Below are 26,380 nucleotides of genomic sequence, written 5' to 3'. Positions count from 1 at the left end.
AGGTAGGTAGGTAGGTAGGTAGGTAGGTAGGTAGGTAGGTAGGTAGGTAGGTAGGTAGGTAGGTAGGTAGGTAGGTAGATAGATAGATAGATAGATAGATAGATAGATAGATAGATAGATAGATAGATAGATAGATAGATAGATAGATAGATAGATAGATAGATCTTTGTTAATATGTTAGTTGTCATTGGTTACAACAAGCCAGATGAACAAATTACTTACTTGAGTTCTATGTTTTCCTCCTCCATCGTACCTCCCACTTATGGATGCTCTCTGTGTGCTCTGGTGTTTTCTCCTACATCATCAACCTTATAAGCCACCTGTATGAGTCATGAGTTACCTTAAGCTCCACCTGCAATAAGTGCCTAGAAAATGTGTAACAGGTTAGGCAAGTCCGAGTCAGTGAATTCACAATGAGCAACGTGAATTAAGAAAAGATTGCCAAAAATGTGGAAACAGACATTTTAAATGAAACCTGTTAAGAAAATTGCACCTTTGTCACAACGTAAAGAAATGTAACCAAGATATATCTGTCTTTTTGTCTTTAGAAATAGAGACATATAGATTTTTTTCCATTTGAACAAGGAAATAACTGTTTTCAGGAAGCACTGTGGTAATTTTCTGCCATTAAAGTAATATACTAAAATTGTGACTATGATCATATTTTTATAATGTTTTACCAGGTAAGGTGGCATTAAGTTAATGTACATTCATTCATTATCGGTTTTTATTTTTGTGATTAGACAGTGTTGGTGAAGTGTTTCTAGAAGGAAAACTTCTGAAAGGAAACCATAACATACAATTTTCTGTAGCAATGATTTTCATTGACAAAATCTTCTACATCTAAACCCTAAGCCAGTGTTGGAGGCAGGATGCAACATATGAAGAGAGTCTATATCCATGAAACCCAAAGTTTCATTATAGAGTAATAATTTCATTAACCCCACAACTAATTTATCTCACCCATACTGGGTCACATGTTTGTGCTACGACTGAAATTGTGGCTCTCAAAAGTGTATATGTGAAAAATAGACCAAGTAATTGTAAAAACTTTCCCTCATATATTGCTAAATATATGCTATACACTTCAACAGAAAAATAAATAAATCTGTTTGAAGGAAAATATTTTACAATCTGATAACGTGGCTAAGTGTCCACACCCCGATACCAACCTGTCAAATCATCTTTGCTATTTTTTGTCTTCCGTTTCGTTGTCACAAGTTTGGAATTTTAATATATGTTTTAATTTCCTTAGGTGCCAAAAAAGAATTGCTCTTCATCTTCAGTTTCGTAGCTGGCACCTGAAGGTGTTGGATCAAAACAGTTTGGTATTGAATAATTCCCTCCATGATGATGAAAAATCCAAGACAAAATTAACAACAAATGTTGTCTTGAGGCACTTCAAAAAAATTCTTTCAATTCAAAAACACATAAATTACAACTAATCCTGGTTATCAAACAGCGTATCAGCTTCCGTTCATTATTCAAATTACAATGCTCACAAAATTAAAGGGAACACTACAATAATCTCATTTAATTAAATATTGTCATTGGTGGTGAAATTGAATGAGAAGAAAACATAAAAATTATCAATGTAAATCAAAATTATTACTCTATGGAGATCTGGATTCATACTCAAAATGTAAGTGGAAAAAAAACACAACAGGCTGATTCAACATCAGTGAATATAACTTAAAACAACTCTAAATGAGGCTCAGCATGTGTGTGAGACCTCCACATGTCTGAATAATCTGCCACCAACGCCTGGGTGTGCTCCTGATGAGATGGAAGATGTTCTCCTGAGGGATCGCTTCACAGACCTGAATTAGAGCAGTTAGCTGCTGAACAGTCTGTGGGGCAACGTGGCGTTGGGGGATTGACAAAAACATGATGTCCCAAATGTCAATTGGATTAAGGTCTGGGGAACAAGTGGCCAGTCCTTAAGATTAATGCCCTCATCATGCAGGAACTGCTGAAACAGACTTAGCATCGTCATAAATAAGAAGGAACCTGGGGCCCACTGCACCAGCATATGGTCTTACAATGTGTCTGAGGATCTCATCCTGGTACTTTATGGCAGTCAGGGCACCTCTGGTCATCACATGGGGGGCTGTGCGGCCATCCAAACATGTGTGACTCACCACCAAACCAGTCATGCTGGAGGATGTTGCAGGCAGCATAATGTTCTTCACTCTGTCACCAGACTCTGTCACGTCTGTCACATGTGCTCAGTGTGAACCTGCTTTCATTCATGCTAGGTTCTCCCTAGCAAACGCCAATCGTCCTGCACGATGTTAGGATGTCAGCACAAAACCTATATGTGGACATTGTGCCCTCACACCACCCTCAAGGAGTCTGCTTCTGACAGTTTGAGTAGAAACATGCACATTAGTGGTTTGTATCAAGTCATTGACTTCCAGGATTCACTCCTTCTGGACAAGCATGTAGCAAAAGTAGATGCTTAACTCCAATGTGCAAGTGTTTTCTGAGCAGCAGATGTCTGTCTAATCATCAGTAATAGAATCCCACTTCATAAGTCATAAGAAATCCAATGGCGACATGTAAATTCAGCAGCGCTATGTCCCTCATCATGAAAGTAAGTACTAAATTTTCACTTAGAACTTACTTTTCTAAGTGAAAGCTTCTTTTCACTTAGAAAAGAAGCTCAAAGAAAGAAAAGCTCTGTGGACGTGATGTTAGCAAAGCTAGCTGTGTGGGGACTAACTGCATTCGTTATGAAAACAGCTGTCAGTCACTGCTCTGAATTATTGTGCGGAGGTGTTGACTGTTGTGTCGCATATATGGGACAATGCTGTGACCAAAATTTGCAATATGTGACATTCATGAACGATGTGATTCTTCTAAACGGTTCTTTACAAAGATAGGACTGGAGCCTCACTGTAATGCTTGCAATGCTCTGTGTACACTTCAGTAGCTATTATTATTTTATTTTATTATATATGTTGATATTTATTTAATTTAAGAAATACAACACTAGAACAGAAGAGCACACAGAGCATGCTCATTGCTCTTTTCGTTACCTGTCTTGGTGGCAGACATTGCAGCCTGGCTTCATGCAACAGGACAGAGAGTGAGAAGAGTCACGGTGCACGCCTTGTGCTTGGTTACTTCTTGCTTGTTGTGCCTTGCATTGTGTTCATAGATGAGCATTGTTCACCGTTGGGGCATTGTGTTAATTGCTATGTTAATGGTGCAGAGAGTTGTGGTTTCTGACATGTGCGATATGAGCAAGCACCCAGGGCGTTATCTTTTTTAGGTATGGCATGAGACAAGAGATGGAAGCAAGGCAGAATGAAGAAGAGTTTGAATTGATAATGATATTGTTTCAATTTAGGTGTTTTTATGGGAATGTGAATCTTTCAGATAATGTAAGAAGCAATTTTGATCATATTTCACATTTCATTGGATCATGTAGCACAGGGTGCTGGTATTGGTTTTGACTCGGTCTCAACTTCCACGGTCTTGGTCTCAACTTGGTCTCAGACCCTAAAAGTTTTGGTCTTGTCTCGGTCTTGATACACTCTGGTCTTGGTCTTGACTTGGTCTAGGGTTAGGTGGTCTTGACTACATCACTAAAAGAGACCTCCAGCAGATCATGTCTCAGATGGACCATCTGCCATGCGACTGGGAGATTGAGAAAACAGAGCAGGTCCACAAGAAAGGAACAGAAGAAATGTTCCATCTTAGGGGCACTCTCTGAGTCAAAGAAAAATAAAAAGTTGATAGGAGAGGGAGGAAATTTAGTTCTTAGCAGCATTATCTCACTTGATCCCCTCCAACAGGAACGTATCAAAGGCAAACAGAATGCCAGATCAGGTGTAGCTTCTTTAGAGAGATAAATAATTGAGAAAACAAAGTTAGCAGCTGAAATAGCAGCAAATAATGCAAATTGGAGAGTAGTATAAGAATTAAGTGAGAAAGGGGGTCAGTTTGTCCTTATGCTACAGCAGCAGCTACGGAGATGACCCTGTAGAATGCAGAATAGCTTTATAGAATGAGAGTAAATAAACCAGGCAGAAACATTTTTCTGGACTTAATTTCACTGCAACAGTGATTCATTGACATTCTTTCTCCAGGCGTTCTCTTTTAATTGGAAAAGAAGATAAGACAAAATAAATAAGTCTCTGTAATTGTCACGAGTAAATGTGTTTTCACAGAAATACTAAACTGCGTTGTCATAATGAGGAGGAGCAGCAGCTTCTGAAGAAGCACCACGCCTTCACAAAAATCTATTACAATTCAGCTTCTGTGTGGATTTTAGGCGTCGACCGCCCATTAAAATAAATGACACATGACATAAGAGGAAAGAAATCGGCACATTAATGGCAGGTTTTGATTTTCCAATCAAAATGATATCCTTCTTCACTTCCTTTTCTTTAAATAACTAAAAACCCTCATGTTTAGAATTGCTTTTGAGCCAAAATAAATTAAACATTGACCAACATATTTGGTTTTGGTGATGGCACTCATCAAAATGTAATATTTGTTCAATTGTTGACAGTATGGTGTTTCTTTGCAACTTTGTAATTTTGTGTTTTTATTATGTGAAGCACCTTGAACCGCCTTGCTGCTGACATGTGCTATACAAATAAACTTAATTGATTTTGGGAAGTTCTTATTTAGACTGAAGATCATTCTAAGCTACTGATTTTCCTTCTCCAGGAATGCCAGAGCATATTATTGAACCAGACATCCAGAACTGCCTCAAACATAAACACTTATTTAAAGTCACCCATCATTTTTAGTCAGTTAATATTTCAAAAAATGTATTTAAAATGTTAAAAACTAACCTCAAATTTTTCAGACTGAACAGCAAATCTAGGATTTAAAAAAAGCTTTTCTAAAATATACCACTGCATGTACCTTTATTTGATTACATTATTCTTAATTTGACAAGTTACTATTTGCTAAAAATAATATTTAAGGTAACACTTTATTTGAAGGGGGTTGAATACGACTGTCATAACACTGTCATAAACATGACATAACACCTGTCATGAACATCAATAAGCCTTCATAAATATTTATGATTGTTGTCATAAAGCGTCATTCGGTAAATTATGACACTTTTAATACAAAGTTGACATTAATCAAAATGTCTTTGTTATGACAACTTGACATTAACCAAGAAATCATTACTGTTTAAACTTTACCTTTAATAACATAAAGTTACCTAATTTTTAAAGTGCAATCAGTAATACTTTTATAACAAATTTATATCTGTAATGATTTCTTGGTTAATGTCAAGTTGTCATAACAAAGACATTTTGAATAATGTCAACTTTGTATTAAAAGTGTCATAATTTACCAAATGACGCTTTATGACAACAGTCATAAATATTCATGAAGGCTTTTTCATGTTCATGACAGGTGTTATATCATGTTTATGACAGTGTCATGACAGTCTTATTCACCCCCTTTCAAATAAAGTGTTACCATATTTAATCTTTTAAATAGAACTCATACAGAACCAAATCCCTGATGGGAAAAACAACATCTAGGTTCTCTGAGTTCTTTTAGATTCAACATCTGTTTCCAGTCTAAAGGAAAATGAAAGGTATGCAAAGAGTGCTTATTGTTGGAGATGAGGCAGTAAATGGAATCAGTCATGTTTGCAATCCCAAGAAAACGAAAGTGGTTTCTATTCTTGGTGACACTGCATCTGATTTGACTCGCAAAGTGCTCTCTCTAACCACTGATCAGCCAAACATTGAGACTTTAGTTGTGCATGTTGGAGCCAACGATCTGGCAAAGCAAAAATCAGACATTCTGAAAAAGGACTTTAATATTCTTCTGGACACTATGGGAAAATTAAAATTGAAATTATTTCTCAGTGGTCCATTTCCATTGCCTCAATGGGGAGACAAAAAACATTCCAGACTGGACATGATAAACAAATGGCTGATTAAAACCTGCTCTGGCGGCTCAGTGACCTTCATCGATAACCTCTGGATCTACTGGCAGCGCTTTCACCTCTTTGGAAGAGGCGGACGCAATCTTAACAAACATGGAATAAGGCTGCTCACTGCAAACATTTTTCATTTTATCAACAAGGACAACAATGTGACCATCGCTTCAGAAGAACAGGCTCAAGGATGTCTGACTAGGATGGAACCCTCCGCTTATCAGAAGCAAAGTGTCCCAAAACAAACTGATAAAACATCGACTGGGGACAGAGCGACTGGTTCCCCTCCTCATTCCTCACTCCCTCCTCCTTACCCCTTTCCTTCTCCTTCCCCCCTCCCTCCTTCTTCCCCCCTCCCTCTCTGCTCCTACACTCACTCACAAGATACCTTTGAAGAAATGTCTTCCGGACCAGAGTTTCTCAAATTTACGGATGGAATGGATCAAAAGGTTTGCCTCAGCATGACTCTCCTTAGATGCTTAGAACAGATAAATGTGTGGATGTGCCAAAACTTTCTCCAGCTGAACAGAAACAAAACTGAAGTTATCATCTTTGGACCTAAAGAGGAGCGAACTAGAATCAATGCACAGCTTCAGTTATTACAACTGAAAACCAGCGATCAGTCCGAAACCTGGGAGTAGTGATGGACTCTGACCTGAACCTTCAGAGCCACATTAAGACAGTCACAAAGTTGGCCTTCTATCACCTGAAGAACATCTTGATTACTGCAACAGCGTCTTCACAGGTCTGACTAATAAATCAATCAAACAGCTGCATCTGATCCAGAAGCTGCTGCTCGCATTCTCACTAAAACCAGGAAGATGGAGCACATAACACCAGTTTTAAAGTCCCTGCACTGGCTCCCTGTAGCTCAAAGAATAAATACTGTTGTTAGTTTATAAATCACTGAACGGTTTAGCACCACGATACATTAAAGATCTGTTATTGCTGTACCAACCGTCTAGACCCCTCAGATCTTCTGGTTCTGGTCTGCTCTGCATCCCCAGAACCAGAACCAAACGAGAAGAAGCATCATTCAGTTTCTATGCACCACAGATTTGGAACAAACTTCCAGAAAACTGTAAAACAGCTGAAACACTGTGTGCCTTTAAATCTCAACTTAAAACCCACCTGTTTAGAGTTGCTTATGGCTAAATTAGAATTAGAGTGTGGGTTTTTGATGTCTTTGATGTTTTTAATGTTTTTATCTTTACTTTTTATCTATTTATTAATTTCTTTTATTCCTCTTTCTACGGAAACTGGTGCTGCAAGGTTTGAGACCTTGTCCTGTTAGGCAACGGAACCCGGATAATACCCGTGTTAAACGGACGGCGGAGTCCGGGGACGACAGGCGCTTAATTCTGTAACAAAACTATGCTTTTATCTTTTTTTTAATCTTTTTCTTTTTTTTCAAAATCTCTTTCTCTTTCTTACTGTTTATTCAATGTCACATGCTGTTTTTATTTTTTCTTTAATTATGTAAAGCACCTTGAAATGCCTTGCTGCTGAAATGTGCTATACAAATAAAATTTGATTGATTGATTGATTGATAAAGGATGGCAGATAAAACTCAATTTGCAATGATAATGAGATCATGCAAAAGTTCAGTCACTTGCCATGTATCATATGTTTCATGAGAACCTGAACTCATAATATGGCATCAGGTAATCCTTTCAGGTCAGTTCGAAGTGGCGAAGAGTGCAGCCTGTGCAGCCTGTGCAGAATACAGATTTCATGTTTAGGCAAACTTCCTTCTAACCGGCTGAATTGATCTAATTCACATGTAAAAGCATATTCCAAAAAGTGCTCTTTTTTATTTAGAAAAAAAAATGTCCGATGTTCTATTTGCTCAGAATCTGCTTAAGGATGCTTTAACCCAGTGGTTTCAAACTCCAGTTCACAAGTCAGGTGATGAGTTCAAAACCTGAACTCATAACATGGCATCAATGAATCCTGTCAGGTCAGTTTGAAGCAGCGAGGAGTGCAGGCTGTGCCTTAACGGAAATCAAATTTCACATTTAGGGAAACTTCCTTAAAACCGGCTGATACGCTGAATTTATCTAAATTCACATGTTTACTTACAGCATATTCCTAAACGTGCTCTTTTTTATTTAGAAGAAAAATGTCTGATGTTCTATTTGCTCAGAATCTGCTTAAGGATGTTTTAATCCAGTAATTTCAAATTCCAGTTCCAGTGTCCTGCAACTTTTAGATTTTTCTCTGCTTCAGCATACCTGCTGTCCTTATGCAGGGCAGCATGACAGAGCTTTGTGGAGCTGACTGTCTCTGGTGAGGCAGTTTCATTGTACTGTAATCCAAGCATGTAGGACAAGGGACACATAAAAGTTGCAGAACTTTGACCATTGTGACTGGAGTTTGATACCACTGCTTTAATCTATTTTTTGCCTGATAATTCAATATTATATCATCCATAATAAGATAAATTACTTATATTTGTTCTCCAGAAATTCTGAAAGCCTTGCAAATGTTTTACTGCGCTTAAACTTGTTCACTTTTAGTCACATTTACTATAAATCCAGATTTGCTTAAAGGCTTCAGAGGTTTGTTAGAGAACATGAGTAAACAAACAGCATCATGAAGACCAAGGAGAACAGCAGACAAGTCAGGGAGAAAGTTGTGAAGACATTTAGAATAGAGTTAAGTTAAAAAGCACTATGCAAAGCTTAGGATAGCTCACAGAGGTTTGTTCAATACATCATCCAAACATAAAAAGAGTATGGCACAATTGTAAACTCACCAATCTGTGAATCTCCATCTAAGCTGACTGGACGGACAAGAAGAGCATCAAGCAGAGAAGCAGTGAAGAAGGTCAGAATGAGCTGCAATGACTGACAACTTTTCAAGAGCAACACTTTACAAATGCGGCGTTTATGGAAGAAAGAAGAAAGTAATTATTTAAAAAGCCAAAAAGACGTCGTGTTTGGAGATTATAGCAAAGTAAGGTGTGACCATAATAAAACACAACAAAACACACTAATTATCACCCTGAGCATGACACTCCCACAGTGAAACGGGCTGCTTGCTGCATCATACCGAGGGGATTCAGAGACAATGGGAGATTGAAATAAACTACACAAAGGGCAATCATGGGGGAACACAAAAAAAACTGTTACAGGCTGCAAAAAAACTTGAGACTGAGGTGGAGATTACATTCAAGCAGGGTATCATTAAACACTCCCAGGCTGCAATCAGTCAAGACTTAAAACATAATGAGAATGCGTGGCTAGACTTGAAAATTGATGTCCACAGATGTTTTTTATCCAGTGTAACTGAGCTGGTTTATTTAGAAATGGCATTCATTTCACTGGGTAGATGTGCAAAGCAGGCTGCACAGTGGAACAGTGGTAGCCTTGCAATACAAAGGTTCTGACCTGGGGTCTCTCTGTATGGAGTTTGCCTTGTTTACTCTTGTTTCCTCCAATAATCTACAAACATGACCATTAAGTTGATTTTTCTCTGCAAACTGCTGATTGGAATGACCAGTGGAGTAAGGTAAGGTAAAGTAATTTTATTTATATAGCACATTTTCAGCATCAAGGCAATTCAAAGTGCTTTGAAAGAGTGAGGCTATCCTGCGATCCTACAGGAAAAGCAGGTAGACAATGGATGGATGCATGTACAGACCTGCTGGAGGACATACCTCAGGAGCTTGCAGCTGTGGCTGGAGAGAAAGGTATTTCTTTAAAATATTGATTCTAGATTGCTGAATAACTCAGAAGGTTTCAAGTCTTTTTTATAAACCCTTTTAAAAGGCATGTTTCCTTTTCCTTCAACCTCTTGATTATGTGCTTCATGCTGATGTATCATCCAATGAAGCACCAAGAAGTTAGGTAACTGTACTTTTAAGTGACTCATTGCAAGTCACTGCAATTTTTTTTTCTATGGAAAAGTAACACTTTGGGATGATATACCAAATGTGACTTTCAAGAGCAACGACTGGAGGAGCCTCAGTTATGTGGACTGGAATATCACTAATTCAGTCCACATAACTGGACTTGTTTTCTGTTTAATATTGGTGTGATTCTGTGTGTGTGTGTGTGTGTGTGTGTGTGTGTGTGCGTGTGTGTGTGTGTGTGTGTGTGTGTGTCAATCTATATGCTACGATGGTTGGTGTAGATTGTGAAGCAGATTGTTCAGCTGCTATTGTTTAAATGTACAACAGCATTTAAATGTGACATTAATACTGACAACGAGGGACCATCAGGTGATACACAGGAGCAGTAATCCACTCCTTAGGTTAAACCAGGACTTCAAATACTCGGCAATCTTCAAAGCAGGAACACACCTAAAATATTTAGAGCAGTGTGTTACAGAGATCAGGACTGGAAAACACTGGATTTGTTTCCTGTTTGCCGTTTAAGATCTCCGTTTTCATTTTTATTGTTTTAATCTTTGTGTTATGCTATATTGGTTTGTGTAACTTGTGAAGCACTTTGGTCAACCACTGCTGACCAAAAGGAACCATCACACTGTGTGCCTCTTTCAATTTTTTCTAGATACTCAGATATTCAGCATTCTTCTCAGACTTGAAGTTTTCAGCAATAGGTGTAGTCTGACTTTGAATAAGTGCCAAAGACAAGCACCAAGTTGGAAACCAACTGGTTATTAAGGATAATTAACCAAACTGCTTTCTCCCTCTGCCAATTATGACACTATGAATACCTGCCTGGTGAGGTGTGGCGCTTAAACATAGATGGAGGAAAGAGCTTGTAGCAAGCCCTACAAACTCATAGAAAACACATCTTCAAAATAAGAGAATGTATTTACAAAATACTTGAACTTCAAGTAAGAAATCCTACTGGACTAATTCAACAAAACCAATAGGTGCAAATGAAAATAATGCATTACAAAAAGTGTAAAAATTAACAATTATGTGTCATGATGTGGTGGTTTGGAGGTGGTGAGATCGAACGCTGAGACCCAGGCTGTGAAAAAAATGATGAATTTAATGAAAGCTCAAACAGTCCAATACAGGCGGCACAGCAGAGAGTTTAGCACACAGCTAATCACCAGTAGCAACTGAAACACAGAAGACTGAAAACAAGAACCAACGCTAACCAGGACTTAGCAATTCAACTGGAGAGCTTAGACATGCGACAAGAACTGACATTAGACGAGGACCCGGCAAGAGACAAAGGACACAGGTGGACTTAAATACACAGGGAGGGTAATCAGGAAAACTAGACACAGCTGGGATCAATCAACAGGGAGGACAGGACATCACAGAGACTCACGGGGAACAAGGAGAGAAAAAACCAAGAAATAAATACACAAACACAGATTGTCACATTATGATTCTAAAACCAATAAAACAAGTAATATCCCAGTTCAGTGTGAATATGCAGAAGAACCAAGTTTTTGTTTTGAAGAATTTGGAATGAAATCAAACTAACATTAAAACTAACCTGGAACAAAAGGGGTTTGTTCAGAGAGCTGACAAAGCAAACAGAAGAAAAAATGAAAGTTCATGTGTGAACTTGCCTCACCGTGAAACTGAATGGAGTGATAGACTACCAAGATGGCAGTAAAAACACATTTATGTACTGAACATACTAGCTTTAGGTCCCATGTGTAGTTTTAGATAGCATTAATACTATAACACCATGAGGATTCCAGCTGTACATGAATATGTGTTAACACTTTGCTTTAAGAGTTTTCTCTAGTCTTTTTCCCTCCCGTGTCCAACAGTTCGATCAGGGATATGTTTGATGCTTGAGCAAATATGCAAGTATGTTTTAAATACTTAGATGCAATAAGTTAACTTAAGGGTTATACACTTAATATGTATTTAATATGTATTGAGAAGCAAATAGTATTTACAAAACAATGAGCTTTTTATTTGGGGCAAAATTCTCAAACATTCATGAAAGAATCATGAAACACTTCAGGTAGGAGTTTCATGAGGGAATGGCATTATGACATGATGTAAAGCTCAAAAAAATATTTAATACCCCTTTAATACTTCAGTAGCTAAAACTGTGTCTAACTGGAAAGGCTTTTAGATTCCGAAGGAAGTTTCTCACATTTGCGTCATGTATTTGAAATACCGCAGAAGCCTGTTATTCAGCCATCAATTAAAGTTGATTGTGCTAAAGCATATTTTCAGTGCCTAAAAGACGTAAGACATTGAGTTGTGGGGACCAAACCACTGGACAACAACAACAGACTATCAGGTCACTAAGGACACCTTGGGTTCTTCTCAAGAACTCAAATACTCAGCATTCTTCCCAGATCTTTCCCAGAAGTTGTACAACAATAAGCTTAATTGGACTAATAGCACTATTAAGTCCCAAACACAATTATCATAGCAATTTTATTAAAAGTTACCAAATTGGTGCCACCTGGTTATTAAAAATAATTAGGTAAACAGCTTTCTGTCCCTGTCATCTATGGTCTGTGAATACCTGCCTGGTGAGGTGTGGCATTAAAACACAGATGGAGGAAAGAACTTGTAGCACATACAAAGAAAACCCACATCTCTTCAAGGTGAAATTATGTAAGTGTAAAATACTTTGAGTTAAAACTCTTAAATTAACAAAACTAATAAGTACATATGCAAATAATAAACTACAAAAAGTGTAAAAAGGAATAAAAGAGAATCTAAAACCAATAAAGAAATATTCACAATTTATTGTGCATATGTATAAGAACCGAGGTTTGAAGGAGTTAATTAGTTTTAAGTTAATCAGATTATCTTAAAACTAATTAAGAAAACTGGTGTGTGTTCAGAGAACCAGTTCATAAGATCGAATAAAAGATAAAATAAAAATTGTAATGTGTGGATGCAGGCTGCACCGTGGTGCTGTTGGTAGAGCTGTTGCCTTGCAGTAAGCAGCTTCTGGGTTCAATTCCCAGCCTGGGAATGGAGTTTTCATGTTTTCCCTTTGCATGTGTGGGTTTTCTCCGAGAACTCCAAAAACATGACTGCCATGTTTTTGGACTGCATGGTTGTTTTTCCTGTTTGTCTCTGTGTTGCCCTGCGACAGACTGGCAACCTGTCCAGGGTGACCCCGCCTCTTAGCTGGAGAGGCACCAGCACCCCTCCTGACCCCACTGAGGGACAAGGGTGTAAAGAAAATGGATGGATGTGTGAACGCACCTCAATGTGATTAACTGAATGGAGTGAAAGACTACCATAATGGAAGTAAAAATACACTTACAGACTCAAAATGGCAAACTAAAAACAGGAGCGATGATTTTGCAGCTCTGTTAACCAGCAAAGAAAATTTTAAATTGTAGCACTACGTAGCAATACCTTTAAGTCCCATGTGTACTTTTAAATAGAAATGATAAAAACACTGTGCATATGGGTGATGACACAAACTAACTGTGGTTATAGCCTTGGCAATGGCAGAGATTTAGCACTAGTAGCTGCAATAACATAGACAACATTCAGCATGTTTATAAATGTCGTGGCAGGCAGCCACTTCAGGCTGTGGTTCACTTTCTGCTGAGATCGAAGCATCTAGCAGGCGTGCAGAACTGCAGTTCCAAATGCTGTCTTCTCTCAGAGTAGAGGAGGGGAAACCACTTTGTCGACACAATTAGAAAATCTTGGGAAATCTATGACTCAATGAGATTATTTTCTGTAAGAGCTGACGAAAACAAGATTAATACTTATTTTCATCTGGAATGAAAATACACAAACAGCAGCTGCTGTGGGAAAAGACTAGGAAGATGCTGCTGCCAGGAGTTTTGTTGTTGCCAAGAAGTTCGCACGCATGTGTTGGATCAGGTCATAAATCAGGTCATAAATCTGCAAATCACAGCCAGAAAAAAAATAAATAAAAAAATTAATGATCCCATAAAGACAAAGTTTCGGTCCAGGCATCACAATGCAACAACAATGAGGTCTTAATTAGAATTTAATTAAACTTCCTCATATGCTTTTGTACTACTTGATTTGCATATATGCATCAGAATTTCCAGAGAAATGTTTCAGTTGTATAACTTCAGTTCCAAATGCTGCAGTTATACAACTCAAACATTTCTCTAGAAATTCTGATGGATGCTGTGTGGACATAATAAACTGTTACAGCCACATTTCCAGTAAACGTGTAAGAATTTCAAACTTGCCTAAGATCAGGTCATATTTAGCCCAAGTTTAGTTAAACTTCTTGTTTTTTCAACTGAATTAGTAATTTTATGTACATCAAATAAAAATATCTGCAATAATAATTCTAACCACATGTAGTCTGTCATTTCAGAGTCACAAATTGTTGTTTCAAACAACTGAGTAAGTTTTAGCTTATCAAGCCAAAAACCAAAACAGGCGTGGAGGAAAGAATGCCAAAATCTATGATGTTATAATTACAGCCATGTCAGAGAAAAAACTTCCTCAGGAAGATGGTTCCTCTGTAACTGTCTAACCCAGATTTAGAAACTCCTCCCACTGACTTTTTTTGTATATTCTAATAGGAACAGTTTATTAGCCACCTTTTAAATATGTGCACTTTTCTAAAGTGTCACAGGTATTTAAATAAAAATAAGAGTTTACTTGCTTCTTGTTTATTTTCATGCCATCTGAGATGTGAGAATTTTTAAATAAAGTCCTTGAATAATTGAATAATAAAAATCTTTGTTGGTCTTTGAGCTCAGCTATTAAAAAATGTGCCACAGAACTGATAACTATCACCATAACAAAAATTGGAAAATATAACTGATCATGCTTCCTGAAACTGTGTCACATTTCTCAGTGGAATCTCTTTCTGAATTAGAGGAATACTTTCAGAGGAGAAGGTGGCAGGAAATAACTCTAGGATATAGGATTACTCGCCTGTGCTACTTTTCTCCTCAGTCTCTGCCACCTTTGCATCTTTGTTTGGTTTCTAATCTTTTGTCTTTTCCTTTTTTTTATCCTCTCCATTACTGTACTTTTCTTGTTGGACATTAAGAAAATTAACTATTTACCCCAAAAAGAAATCTTAAAGAACAATTGTTCTAAAGCAGAGGTGCCCAGTTCCAGTCCTCGAGAGCTGTTGCCCTCGCTGCAACTTTTACATGCAACCCTGATTCAACACGCCTGAGTCAAAAGGCAGTCTTCTCTCACCAGCAGTAACTCACACCTGCTGACGAGCCATTCATCTGATCCAGGTGTGTTGGAGAAGAAACGCATCTGAAAGTCGCATGGTGGCAGATCTGGACTGGACTCGGGCGCCACTCTTCTAAACGATGTAATCCAGCCTAGCCTGACATCTAGTGGCCAAATTGCATATTGGAAGTTGATAAAATATTTTTGTTTCTCAAGCGTGCAGCGCAAATCCTGAGGATTTCAAATGTTAAAAATAATTAACATTTAAAATTACTGAACTAATTCATCCACAGGTAGTAATAACTACCATATTTCCAATAAAAAATAAGATCAGTATGCCCCCTTAGATCCCTTCAAATAAACCCCCAACCTTTGTCAACCAGTTTTTTCTGTAGTTTTGTTCTTTATATTCATGCCATGTCTTGCGTTTATGTTTTGTTTTCTTGTCAAATAAAACACATGCAAGAGTGCATAAATACTTTTGAATATTTTTTATTTACATATTTCAACAGTTTGAAAAAAAAGAAGACACTGAAATGACAACAGGAAATAAATATTGTAAACAATGTGTATGATTTCCTGGTCACACAAAGCAACGTAAAAACATCTAAAATAATTTAGTATTTGCACTTTAACAAAACAATCTTCAAGGTAATACCTGTTTGTTTGCAAGTAGTGATCTCAGCAAAATTCTGAGGAAAAACTTTCTTGATTAACTTACAACAGCAGCAACACCTTAATTAATTTACATTCAAAATCAATTCATCCTTCAGTTTTTACCTTCTATAAACTGTAATAAACTGAAATTACAGCGTCAATGAAAATGGCAGATAAAAAGAATGAAATAAACATTAATAACAATGTCAATAATCTTTAATTAATTGATTGAGCTGATTAAAAATAAATAACCACTGATTTCCAGGCTCAGTCTGCACATTACACAGTAACATTTGGAACAACATAAAAAAAAACACTGTTACATGAACTATATTTTAGAAGCCATAAATAGTTAAGAAATCACAACATTAAATAAAATACTTTATATGGAGGTCAACTTGATGGTCACACTTTGCTGCATCATTTCAAATGATCAAACATAAAATACATCAAAGTGCCAAAAGTGTTAAAAAACAATCTTGTTTAAAACTTAAACCTCCTCAGTTCCAAGCTCAAAGTCCAACTCTGGAGAGTCGTTACCGCTGTCCCACCCGTCACTTAACTCAAGCTCAGATTCATCCTTTGTGATGTTGCTCAGGTCAGTAATGGAAGAAAGGCCTGAGCTTGAATCTGCATTGGACATGGAGTCATGCTGGAAGGAGATCAAAGGGACATTAGTGGATAAAAATGCTGCAACGCTTTGAGCAAAGCCACCAAGTAACTAATCTATCAACAGAAAGTATGGAAAACTGTTGTACTGGGAATATTTAAGAATTATGAGAAGAATCTGGTCTTACTCACTTTGTTGATTCTAATGTAATTTAGTACTATCCTTTAAATGAAGCAACATTCATTTCTACTTATGAATGCTTTGTCATGATCTACTTGATCAAAGCTTTTGGAGCTAGAGAAGGTAATTTTTGCACAATTGTCGAAAAAATATGAATTGGCAGTTGGAGTATCTGTGGTGTTACAGCATAGCAGAAGTGTGAGCAATATTTAGGTTTAGTTTGAGTAAGAAACAGAAACAATACCTGTTTTATTGCAGTGGATTTTTGTTGTTTTGGCTCCGTTTCTAAAAATGCCACATAATGAATGATGGTGAAGACTCTAAAAGTGCAGGAGAAAAAAAAAATATTACATGATTCTTTTTAATTGAGTATAGCTATGGAAATATATTTGATAAAAGCGTAATCTGATCAATATTCACCTGTGGCACAACATCCCTATAAACTGAAGCAAAACTGAAATAGCAAAGCCCAGGATGAACATGAGGCTCATTGGCTCAATTTGGAATTTTCCACCAGTTTTGTTAAGGTTCAAGTCAACAATATCAATCTGAATTTCAAAGACCTTGAAGACTTGAAATACGAAGGCTGCCATCAGCCACAGGGCATTCAAGAAGAAGAATGAAAAATTGATCTGTGTGAGGAAAGAAGTGCAAAGGTTAGCCTAACATATATATATTTTTTCAAGCATATCTCAAACACATTACATTCCAGTCCTCTTTACTTACCTTATTTCTAAGATCTTGCAGCTCATTTTTAGTCTTTTCCTGTTTTTCTTTGTCATTTTGCAGAGGTTCCAGGTACTTTTCAATAAGTTCCTTCCAAAACTGGTCCTCATCCTGCAACAACAAATGAAGCATGGCATTGTTGATATTTAGCTGACAGGTTTCAGCATGGTGCCATTCAGTGAATACAATCTCATAAGTATTACATACAGTTTACTGGTGGATTAACCAGTCAAATTCTAATTAGAATCACCAGATTAAACGATTCTTTAAAACCAAGTAAATCACCTTCAACTGTTGAGATATGTGAATAACGAGTGGTGAGCAATGGTGCTATTTATCATATAGAGAGTAAAACAAAGAATTCAATAAATGGCTGTAAGTATTTATGAGTGAAGTCTCTATTAAGCTAAAGGACATCACCTCATCAAGAGAATCCACCTGCAGCTGAATGTCACTGGAGAAACTCTCCACTTCTGCTTTCCAACCTAAGCAACAAGACAGGACAGAAAAGTATTTGAAAAAATAATATTCTACTAATGTATTAAAATGCAGTACTGTAGTGTTAAAGCACTGTAAAAGCAACACTTTTCTTGCACTTACAATGAACTGGAGAGTCAAAAATGGTCTCCTCTGGCCTAAAAGGAAAACTGAAAAAGAAAAATTATTGGTGTCAGCCATTGCTTTACTACTTTGCAGTTTACTTGTTTTTCATATCTTTAAAACCTACTCTTTGTCTTGGGGATAATCATCCACAATACTGTTCTGGGGTTGAGGTCCAAGCTGTATAGGATCTGGGATCTCCTGTCTCACGCCGAGCTGGTTGTCTTCTTCTCGGTGGTTGGATTTTTCAAATTTCTTCCAGGAGCAGAGTCGTTTGAAGGTGTTTTTTGCTGTAAAGGTAAAACTAAGTTTCAGTTTATTTTGCAGAAAGATCAGCTCTACTCATTTAGTCCTTCAGAGTGGTACCAATCTACCTTTTTGTGTTTTAGTTTGCTGGATGTTGGCTCCAGTTGTTCCAGCCTCTGCAGCAGGTTTTGTTTCTCTGGTTCCCCATGAGACACTGTTCATGTTGACCATGGAGTAGATGGTGAGCAGGAGGTAGGCACTTGGGATGCAGATGATGTAGAGTAAGCCATAAAATACTAAAGGAAGTTCTTGAGGATGCAGCAGTGCAGTGACGATGTAAATGATTGACATGGCCACAATGAAAATGCTGCTGGGTGTCAGAATGGTCTGTTCCTTCATTATTGAGGCTGGCAGAAAACAAAGAATACCAATGTTTAGAGTTAAAACAACAACACCCAAATATTTGTTTTAGATAAAATTGTGCACTTACCAATAATGGACATTGTCACCGCAATCATAAGGAATGCATAGATGACACTCAACACTGCTGCAATAGTGATCTGAGTGTCTGCCTTCAGCTTAAAGCAAAGACCCAAGTAAATGGCAGGAGGTATCACAGCTAGGACCAGAGCACCAGCAGCAGGTATGTCCAAAAGGAAGGACAGACTCCCTGGGTACAGAAGAAACAATATATTTTTAAGGTATGTCCACAAGCTTTTTAAATGTTAATGGAGTACAAGTGTTGAACATGTCCACTCTAATAACTTCTAAATAGTAAATAGCCTTTGTTAAGTCCAGAGGACATAACAACAGTTACCTGCAACCATGAGACAGATGGTGGCCGGAGCAAGGATGGCTGATATCATGGCAAACAACTGGTAGAACATGAATGGTTTGGACATTGATGGATTGTTCTTGGAAACCAGGTTGGTGGAACCGAGCAGATCCACAGCGTTTGCCATTGTGGAAGGGCCCCATCGTTTTCGCTAAGTAGAAAAGCAGTAGTCGTTTGTAGTGTCACTTTTTTTTGTCCCAAAATATTTTATTCACCTAAATTTCATAAATTAACTAATTACTGAAATTGGTTGGAAATTTGAAAAGCACTCAGAAATAATATAACTAAGACTGATATTTACTGGAGCATCAATCAAGCACAGTCACGGCTACATTGTTTGGCAGAACAGTAGTATAACAAAAATATTTTTCGAGATCACAAGGGGTATAACTGTGAGTTTGAGTTGCAAACTAAAGCACTGGATGACATCAGTGGTGGCCAAATTACCTTAATCCACAGGAAAAGAAGGATTTTATTCTTATTTCTTGTATTGCATTTCTATTTTAAAGGCTGCCAAGTCAACATTAGTAGGTGATGATAATTTTGTTGGTAATCATTGCCGTTACATTTGGAATTATAACTCAATTAATTATGTTCTGCACTGCTTATATACTTACTTGGTTGTACAGTTCTTTAAAGTCCTGTGGTGCGTTGGTGTAGGCATCAGATGCTGCATTGTATTCCACTCTCCAGCCTTGTTTCAGCAGCAGAGTGCACAGCCAGCGGTCCTCACCTGCAAAAACAAAATCTATATTTAGATTCTGGAATAGTAAAGAGAAAGCTTTAAAGTCAACACAAAGACAGAGAAGGAAATTTGTCGTTATTGAATAATTAGATCTGCTCATCCATCCATTCTCAACATCCATTTATCCAAGCAGAGTCTCTTGGGTCACATGGCCTAACAACAGTGGTCTATGAGGAACACAATGGACAGTTTGGCAGTTCATTGCATGGCAAAACAGTGAACTATGTGACCAACCCATTTTAACAGCAATTAACTTAACATGCATGTTTTGGGCCTTGGAAAGTAACATATGTATACAAGTAGAGAACAAGCAAAGTTCCCACAGAAAATCTCCAACTAGGACATTTTTCCTGTGAGTAATCAAAGAGAAAAACTTTTCTAATCTGTAGTGAAAAAAAATTCATCTATTGTGAAATTATTAGCTGTCATTAGATCATATTAAATAATAAAAGAAACAGTTATCCCAAAATATTTTCAGTATTCAGTCTTGTACCTTGGTCATATTGGATGTAGTGACTGGGCTCTGTGGATTTGGTTGAATATTTCTTCATCACGTTGTCATCCATGAGTGCCTCTGCTCTGAACAGACTGAAGCAACCAGGGCTGCACAGTACACAGCCAAAGACATGCTCAGCTGTCTTCTGCAGCCAGTGACTGACAGCATACTCAAACTTCTGGAACCAAACAGCAGGACCTGCAGGAGAAATAGACAACTGGTTTATAACCTCACCATGGCCCTTTGCCTCGAGCAAAATAGCCCTGGTTTGCTTCCAACCTGATCCAGTGGGGTGAATTCTGCCACATGCTGCACCAACACGGGGATACATTTTCAGACGATCGATGAGCAGCATCAGAGCCGCTGGTTGGAAGTCTGTGTCCCCATCCAAAGCCAAGAGGTAGGTGTTGTGTTTTTCTCTCTGGAATAAATACACAGTTTTGTTTTGTATACATTCAACACAATTGTCTTTGACCACGCATTAAAAGTAAAATTAGCATGCTTGCTCTAATAAATATCCAGAAAGTGTCTTCTGTCTCACCTGGAACTCTTTCCTCAGATCATTTTCATTGCACCCCTTTTGCCAGAGTCTGTGATATTTGGTCATGAGTTTCCAACCCAACAGATAGTAAAGATACATCACCTGCAGACAATAAACAGTTAAACTAAAGGTTCTTGATTAAAGTGTTGAGATGATCCATTTGCTATTACCTACCTGAGACCATCTCTTTTTGTTCCGGATCTTCTGTTTGTCTTTGAAGTGAACTACAATGTTATTCCCATGAGGCATTTCAACAACCAGTCTAGCTCCATATGGCGTCTCTATGATTGACTGATCTGGAATTTGCTGCTGTACTCCGAAGAATGTTTTATCAAGGTTCTTGAAGATGCTGATGATATAGAAAAGGGACAGCAATAAATAATTTACCATGGAATTTTTCCATCAAAGGATTAAAATTAATTGGCACAAGATTTATGTCACAAGATATAACTGTCTCAGTTATGAAGAGATTCTGAGTGGCGAGCCAGCCAGGAGAGATCTCATTTTATATTTCATAAGATGGCAGGCTAGTGGGTAATAGACGTTATCTCATTAACCAGGATGTCACCGAGATATATTTGAACAGCAAACTCATAATGAAATCAAAACTTGCCTCCTTTACCAGCATTTTATAATACCTGAACATGTAAGATCTACACAAATTTGCTAGAACTCACACATTTGGTCTCAAAAATATGTTTTCTATCCATGGCCTGGTCAGTTTTCTATTCAGCTAATGTCTTTTTTTTAAAGTTGTAGATCAACTTTATTTCTTGCATTAACTATCACTGACTGACTGACTTTTTCAATTTGCTAAATATTGCTAGCAAAAACAACCTATTAAGTAATTTCTATGGGAAACATGGTCATTATTCAAGTTTAATGACAAACTGCTCAGGTTATACAATAAGCTATCTGTAAACATGGTTCTTACCCATAAACCTCAGTGATGATTTGCACAAGGTTCTTTGCATATGTGTTCAGATGACGATCCTGATTTCCTTTGGCATTTTCAAAGGCGTCATCGAAGTAGATATGGGCTTCAAAGGTGAAATCATTAAACTTGGGTCCTGTTTTTGGTCTGTACTTGTCCAGTCTTGATGAGACAAATGCAAAGTGTGGATGAATTCATAATAAAAAAAAAAGTAAAATAAGAATATTTAGACAATAATGCTTGGAAATTGGAACTAATTTCCATATAACATTTGTTTAAAGGAGTTTTTCTTATTCCTTATTTATGATAAAATATTAGATGTAAATTTCAGACAGTATTAGCTAAAATAACACAGACTCTTAAGGTGGGCATAAGTTTAACTCACCTGAAAATAGAGACCATGATATTCATCATCTCCTCATAGGTCTCATGCCACATTGTTGCACAAAGATACAACATAGCAGGGGTGGCATTCTCCTTATTCCTTGATATGAAAATATTTGCAAATATGAGAAACTGTTTCCATTGTAATGTGATTATTACTTTAATCACATTACTAATAGAAAGAAGATAAAAGACGTAAGTCATGCACACAATGACTTACTGATTCTTCTTGCGTTTTCTGGTTTCGATGTTGAAACGGGTGTTGAGGAGTAAGGACTGCTCAATAAAGGCACCCTCATAGAGTCTCCGAACAAACAAGTCTTGTGTCTTCTGGATACGATAGATGTTAAAGTACCATATATGGATAGTAGCCAGCACAAGACCAATCCACCATGATATAGCTGCACCTGATAGGAAAGAAAAGAAAGAAAAAAGTCACTACTACCAAAGCTTAAATACTAAAACAGCCAAAACAAAAAACCTCGAAAAAGTAAGATACCCAGATAACAACAACAGCATTTCTTTATTTTCTTTTTACCTGCGAGTAAGAAGATGTTCACTGTGTTGGACATGTCCAGGAAGCAGAGTGTTTGGGCAACATCCAAAATCAGATGTGGGAACAGGTTACCACTCAGACTTTGATTTCTTACATTCACAGCTTCAGCGCAGTAACTTGTGAAGTTGATCTTTTCAGTTGTGTTCAAGCTTAACTGGTGGTCTTGATAATCCAGAATAACAGGGACGATGAACAGCACCATCACAGCCAGTGAAGCCAGGTACAAAGGCAGGATGAAGCATCGGCGGACAGCATGCATCTTACAGGCTGCCAAAGCAAACCAATGGCAGAGTGCAGAGGAGATCAGCTGGACCCCGATGATGATGGCTACTATCTTTGTTTCCCTGCTTGGAATGGAGGTCACAATGTCCCAGTCCAGCTTGGCCAGAGGAACATAGGCACCAAGCACACAGGCAGTGACCACAATCCTCAGTACGCTGGACATGATGTGCAGCATGTTCTGACACTTGCTCAAGTCTTCAAACAGATTTTTGAGGACGTTGGATTTTCTCTTCACACAGATCACCCTGAAGTAATTCTCCCACCAGTTGAAAGATACCAAGATTGACCCACCAACAGCAAGGCCCACCCAGATGGCTGTCTTCACATCGGCGGAGTCTTTCAAAATGTACAGGACCACGAACAAACAGTAACCAACAACCATAACCACAGAGGCCATGATGGAAGGCAGCAGGAAGATGTTCATCTTTTTGACAGTGCACTGAGTGACTGCTTGCAGGAATCCAGAGAGGACAGCTACACCGTTCAGGATGGTCACATTGGTCACAATGTCCAAGTGTGGCATTGCTACGATGGTAAGCACTGCTAACCCCACAGAAACAAGGAACTCGAAGAACAAAACCTGAGGGACAAAGAAAATGTTCAATTCAACAAAATGTCACAGAAACAAGTAATTAGATCATATTTAAGGATCAGTTACAGATCAGATACAGTTAAAAATATTATCTTGTGCCTTACCAGGGCTGCAGATGATTTTCTTGGCAGCTTTGATGATTTGTAACATGATTTCCAGATGCTTTTCAGCAGCAGCAGAACAGCGGGTGCAATGAGAGAGCAGCCAATACACAGCAGTGCGATGGGTTTCTGCTCTGCTTGGAGGGTCTTTGTATCTTCATGGGACAAAGTGATGAGGAGAAGGAAAGAAGCCTGGAAAATAAAAGTTCACTGGTACCACAACTGACTGCTGAGAATGTCTATTTGCCACTTTGAAACTAAACTAAACAATATGGGTAAAACTTTATTTGAAGGGGGTTGAATAAGACTGACATGACACTTTCATAAACATGACATAACACCTGTCATGAACATCAATAAGCCTTTATGACTATTTATGACTGTTGTCATAAAGCGTCATTCGGTAAATTATGACATTAACCAAGAAATCATTACAGTTCAAACTTTACCTTTAATAACATAAAGTTACCTAATTTTTTAAGTGAAATCAGTAATTATTTTATAACAAATTTATGTCAGTAATGATTTCTTGGTTAATGTCAAGTTGTCATAACAACGGCATTTTGAATAATGTCAACTTTGTATTAAAAGTGTCATAATTTACCGAATGATGCTTTATGACAACAGTCATAAATATTCATGAAGGCTTATTGATGTTCATGACAGGAGTTATGTCATGTTTATAATGGTGTCATGACAGTCTTATTCAACCCCCTTCAAATAAAGTGTTACCACAATATGGATGTTCTGTGTTATCTTTTACCAAAAAAAAAGAAACAACCTTTTATTTCATTTGTACTTTTTGACAATCAGACCCCCTATGACAATTAGTGACTACATTTATATTTACTGTATATCTCTATAATGATATCAAGCAGCACAGAAACAATATGTGAAACAGAAACAATTTAGGAAGTCAAATTTAAATCTGTAAAATGAAGCTAACCTTGCTACATATTGCCAATCCAAACACAGTGAGAGCTACTGCAAACAAAGTGATGGTCTTTAGAAGCTTTAACAACTTCCAAGGTGTGTGCTCGTCTTCAATTACAGGAACCTCCCGACAGGTGTCCCATGGCCTCCTGGAACAGATGCATGAGGTTAAACCGTGATAAGGATGGTTTCTAAAACAAGTTTGTGCATCTTCTACAATGTAAAAACATGTTGTTAATGCTTGATGCAAGTTGTTGCAGTGGCACAATATAGTACATAGGTTTAGGGGATAATAACTTTTTCATGAAGCCAGTTTGGTATGAATATTATTTTTCCTTTAATAGATTAAATTATCCTATGAAAACAACATTTTGTATTTCGTTGATATTCAATCGACGACAATGAAAAGAAACAAAAACGGAAATAGATATCAGTAGGAGGTCAAATACTTTTTCACGGCACTGTAGATAGGCAGATATATCAATTTATATTTGTTAATATATTAATTTCTGGATCAATATTGCCATTTGTTAGTACAGACAGAGCATATATAAAGATCAAGTTTACAAATTACTTACTTGAGCTCTCCGTTTCCCTTCATCGTACCTCCTGCTTATGGATGCTCTCTGTGTGCTCTGGTGTTGTCTCTTATACTGTCTGACTCATAACCTACTTTAAGCTCCGCCTGCATTAAATGCCTGGAAAGTGTGTAACAGGCTTAGCAAGTTCAGGAAAGTGAATTCATAATATGTGATATGAATTCGGAGAAGATTACCTCCTCCCCATGCTTTATCCCCCACCCAAAAAAAAAACACAACATAACAGTTTGTTTTTATAGCTCAGAAAATTACTTTTTCAGTAAATACTGGGTAATTTTCTAATATAACTAAATTGATCAAATGTATATTTATGTTGCATTCCCATTTATGTAATAAAATGTGTGCTTGATGTTTTGCAGTGAAATAGCACACTAAAATTGTGACTGATTGTGTTTTTCTTATGTTTTGCCAGGAGGTTCATGAAGAGATTATTTAAACAAAATTTTGAAAATGTTTTTTGTGATTAGACAGTATCAACATCCAATCTCTTCTGAGTCAGGAATGTAACATATGCAATTAGTTTAGCTCTATACACAAGTCCAGATAATTTCGTCCTTTGTTATGGGTAATAATGAAGCAGCAGGTAGAAAATTGATATCCATCAATAAATATTTTTTAATACCAAAGTAAGTACATAAGGAGGAAGAAATATTGACAAACAAAAATGTTCTGCTGTATATTTATTAAATTAAAAAATTCATTATTTGCTTTGGCTGGATTAGAAGTGATGAGAAATGAGATGCTTCCTGTAAAGCACACCAGCCTGCTTACCGTCTTTGCGTATCAGATGTTTTCCTTTGTAGGCAACAATATGCTGGCTGACGAAACACAATATATAAAACACATAAAGAGCTTTGGGTTTGTTTCTGTAATCAGAGACTTTGGCTTTTATTTCCACAAAAGAACTGGTTCAAAACCTTCTGGTATTTGGCACCTTATCTAATTCCGGCCATCATGATGGAAAATCAAAAACAGAATTAACAACATAAGTCATCAAAAAAAAGTCATATCAGCTCAATTACACTCACATTCCAATTAACCTTAGTTGCCAAACATTTCATTAGGGTGATTTATTATTCAAATTATTTTAAAACATTTTCTATCAAAGGAAATGCATCAAGTCACTGGATCGCAGCATTTACTTTTTCTGGACCAGCAAGTTGTGACAGTAGACAGTATCTCATGTTGTTGACTTTACAGCAATCCCTCAAACCTAGCATGCAAAATGCATGTAGCAACAGTGGAGAGGAAAAACTCCCTTTAACAAGAAGAAACCTCCAGCAGAACCTGCTTCAGTTTGATGGGCCATCAGCCATGAATGACTGGGGGTTTGAGAAGACAGAGCAGGTATACAAAAAAGAAGCAGAACTGATGTAGAAGTACCT

The 26,380-nt window shown here is 37.4% G+C and overlaps 1 protein-coding gene across 1 annotated transcript in view; it reads right to left on the bottom strand.

Annotated features, from left to right (window-relative positions):
• Positions 1–23,293, bottom strand: part of LOC103146464 (uncharacterized) — a 35,186-nt gene extending 11,893 nt beyond the window's left edge. Inside the window, exons 1-14 of the mRNA XM_016677520.1 lie at positions 22,471–23,293; positions 22,153–22,339; positions 21,934–22,032; positions 21,549–21,710; positions 20,789–20,963; positions 20,615–20,716; positions 20,353–20,494; positions 20,071–20,271; positions 19,450–19,565; positions 18,815–18,983; positions 18,488–18,667; positions 18,126–18,404; positions 17,879–18,041; positions 17,752–17,798 (exon numbers count right to left, since the gene is read on the bottom strand). Coding sequence (XP_016533006.1) covers positions 17,752–17,798; positions 17,879–18,041; positions 18,126–18,404; positions 18,488–18,667; positions 18,815–18,983; positions 19,450–19,565; positions 20,071–20,271; positions 20,353–20,494; positions 20,615–20,716; positions 20,789–20,963; positions 21,549–21,710; positions 21,934–22,032; positions 22,153–22,339; positions 22,471–23,293 — 2,845 coding nt within the window. The remainder of the gene's footprint in view (positions 1–17,751; positions 17,799–17,878; positions 18,042–18,125; positions 18,405–18,487; positions 18,668–18,814; positions 18,984–19,449; positions 19,566–20,070; positions 20,272–20,352; positions 20,495–20,614; positions 20,717–20,788; positions 20,964–21,548; positions 21,711–21,933; positions 22,033–22,152; positions 22,340–22,470) is intronic.
• Between the last annotated feature and the right edge of the window lie 3,087 nt (positions 23,294–26,380).

The sequence above is a fragment of the Poecilia formosa genome, unplaced genomic scaffold, assembly GCF_000485575.1.
Source record: "Poecilia formosa unplaced genomic scaffold, Poecilia_formosa-5.1.2 Scaffold158, whole genome shotgun sequence".
Lineage (NCBI taxonomy): Eukaryota > Metazoa > Chordata > Actinopteri > Cyprinodontiformes > Poeciliidae > Poecilia > Poecilia formosa.
This window is presented reverse-complemented; position numbering and strand designations above follow the sequence as displayed.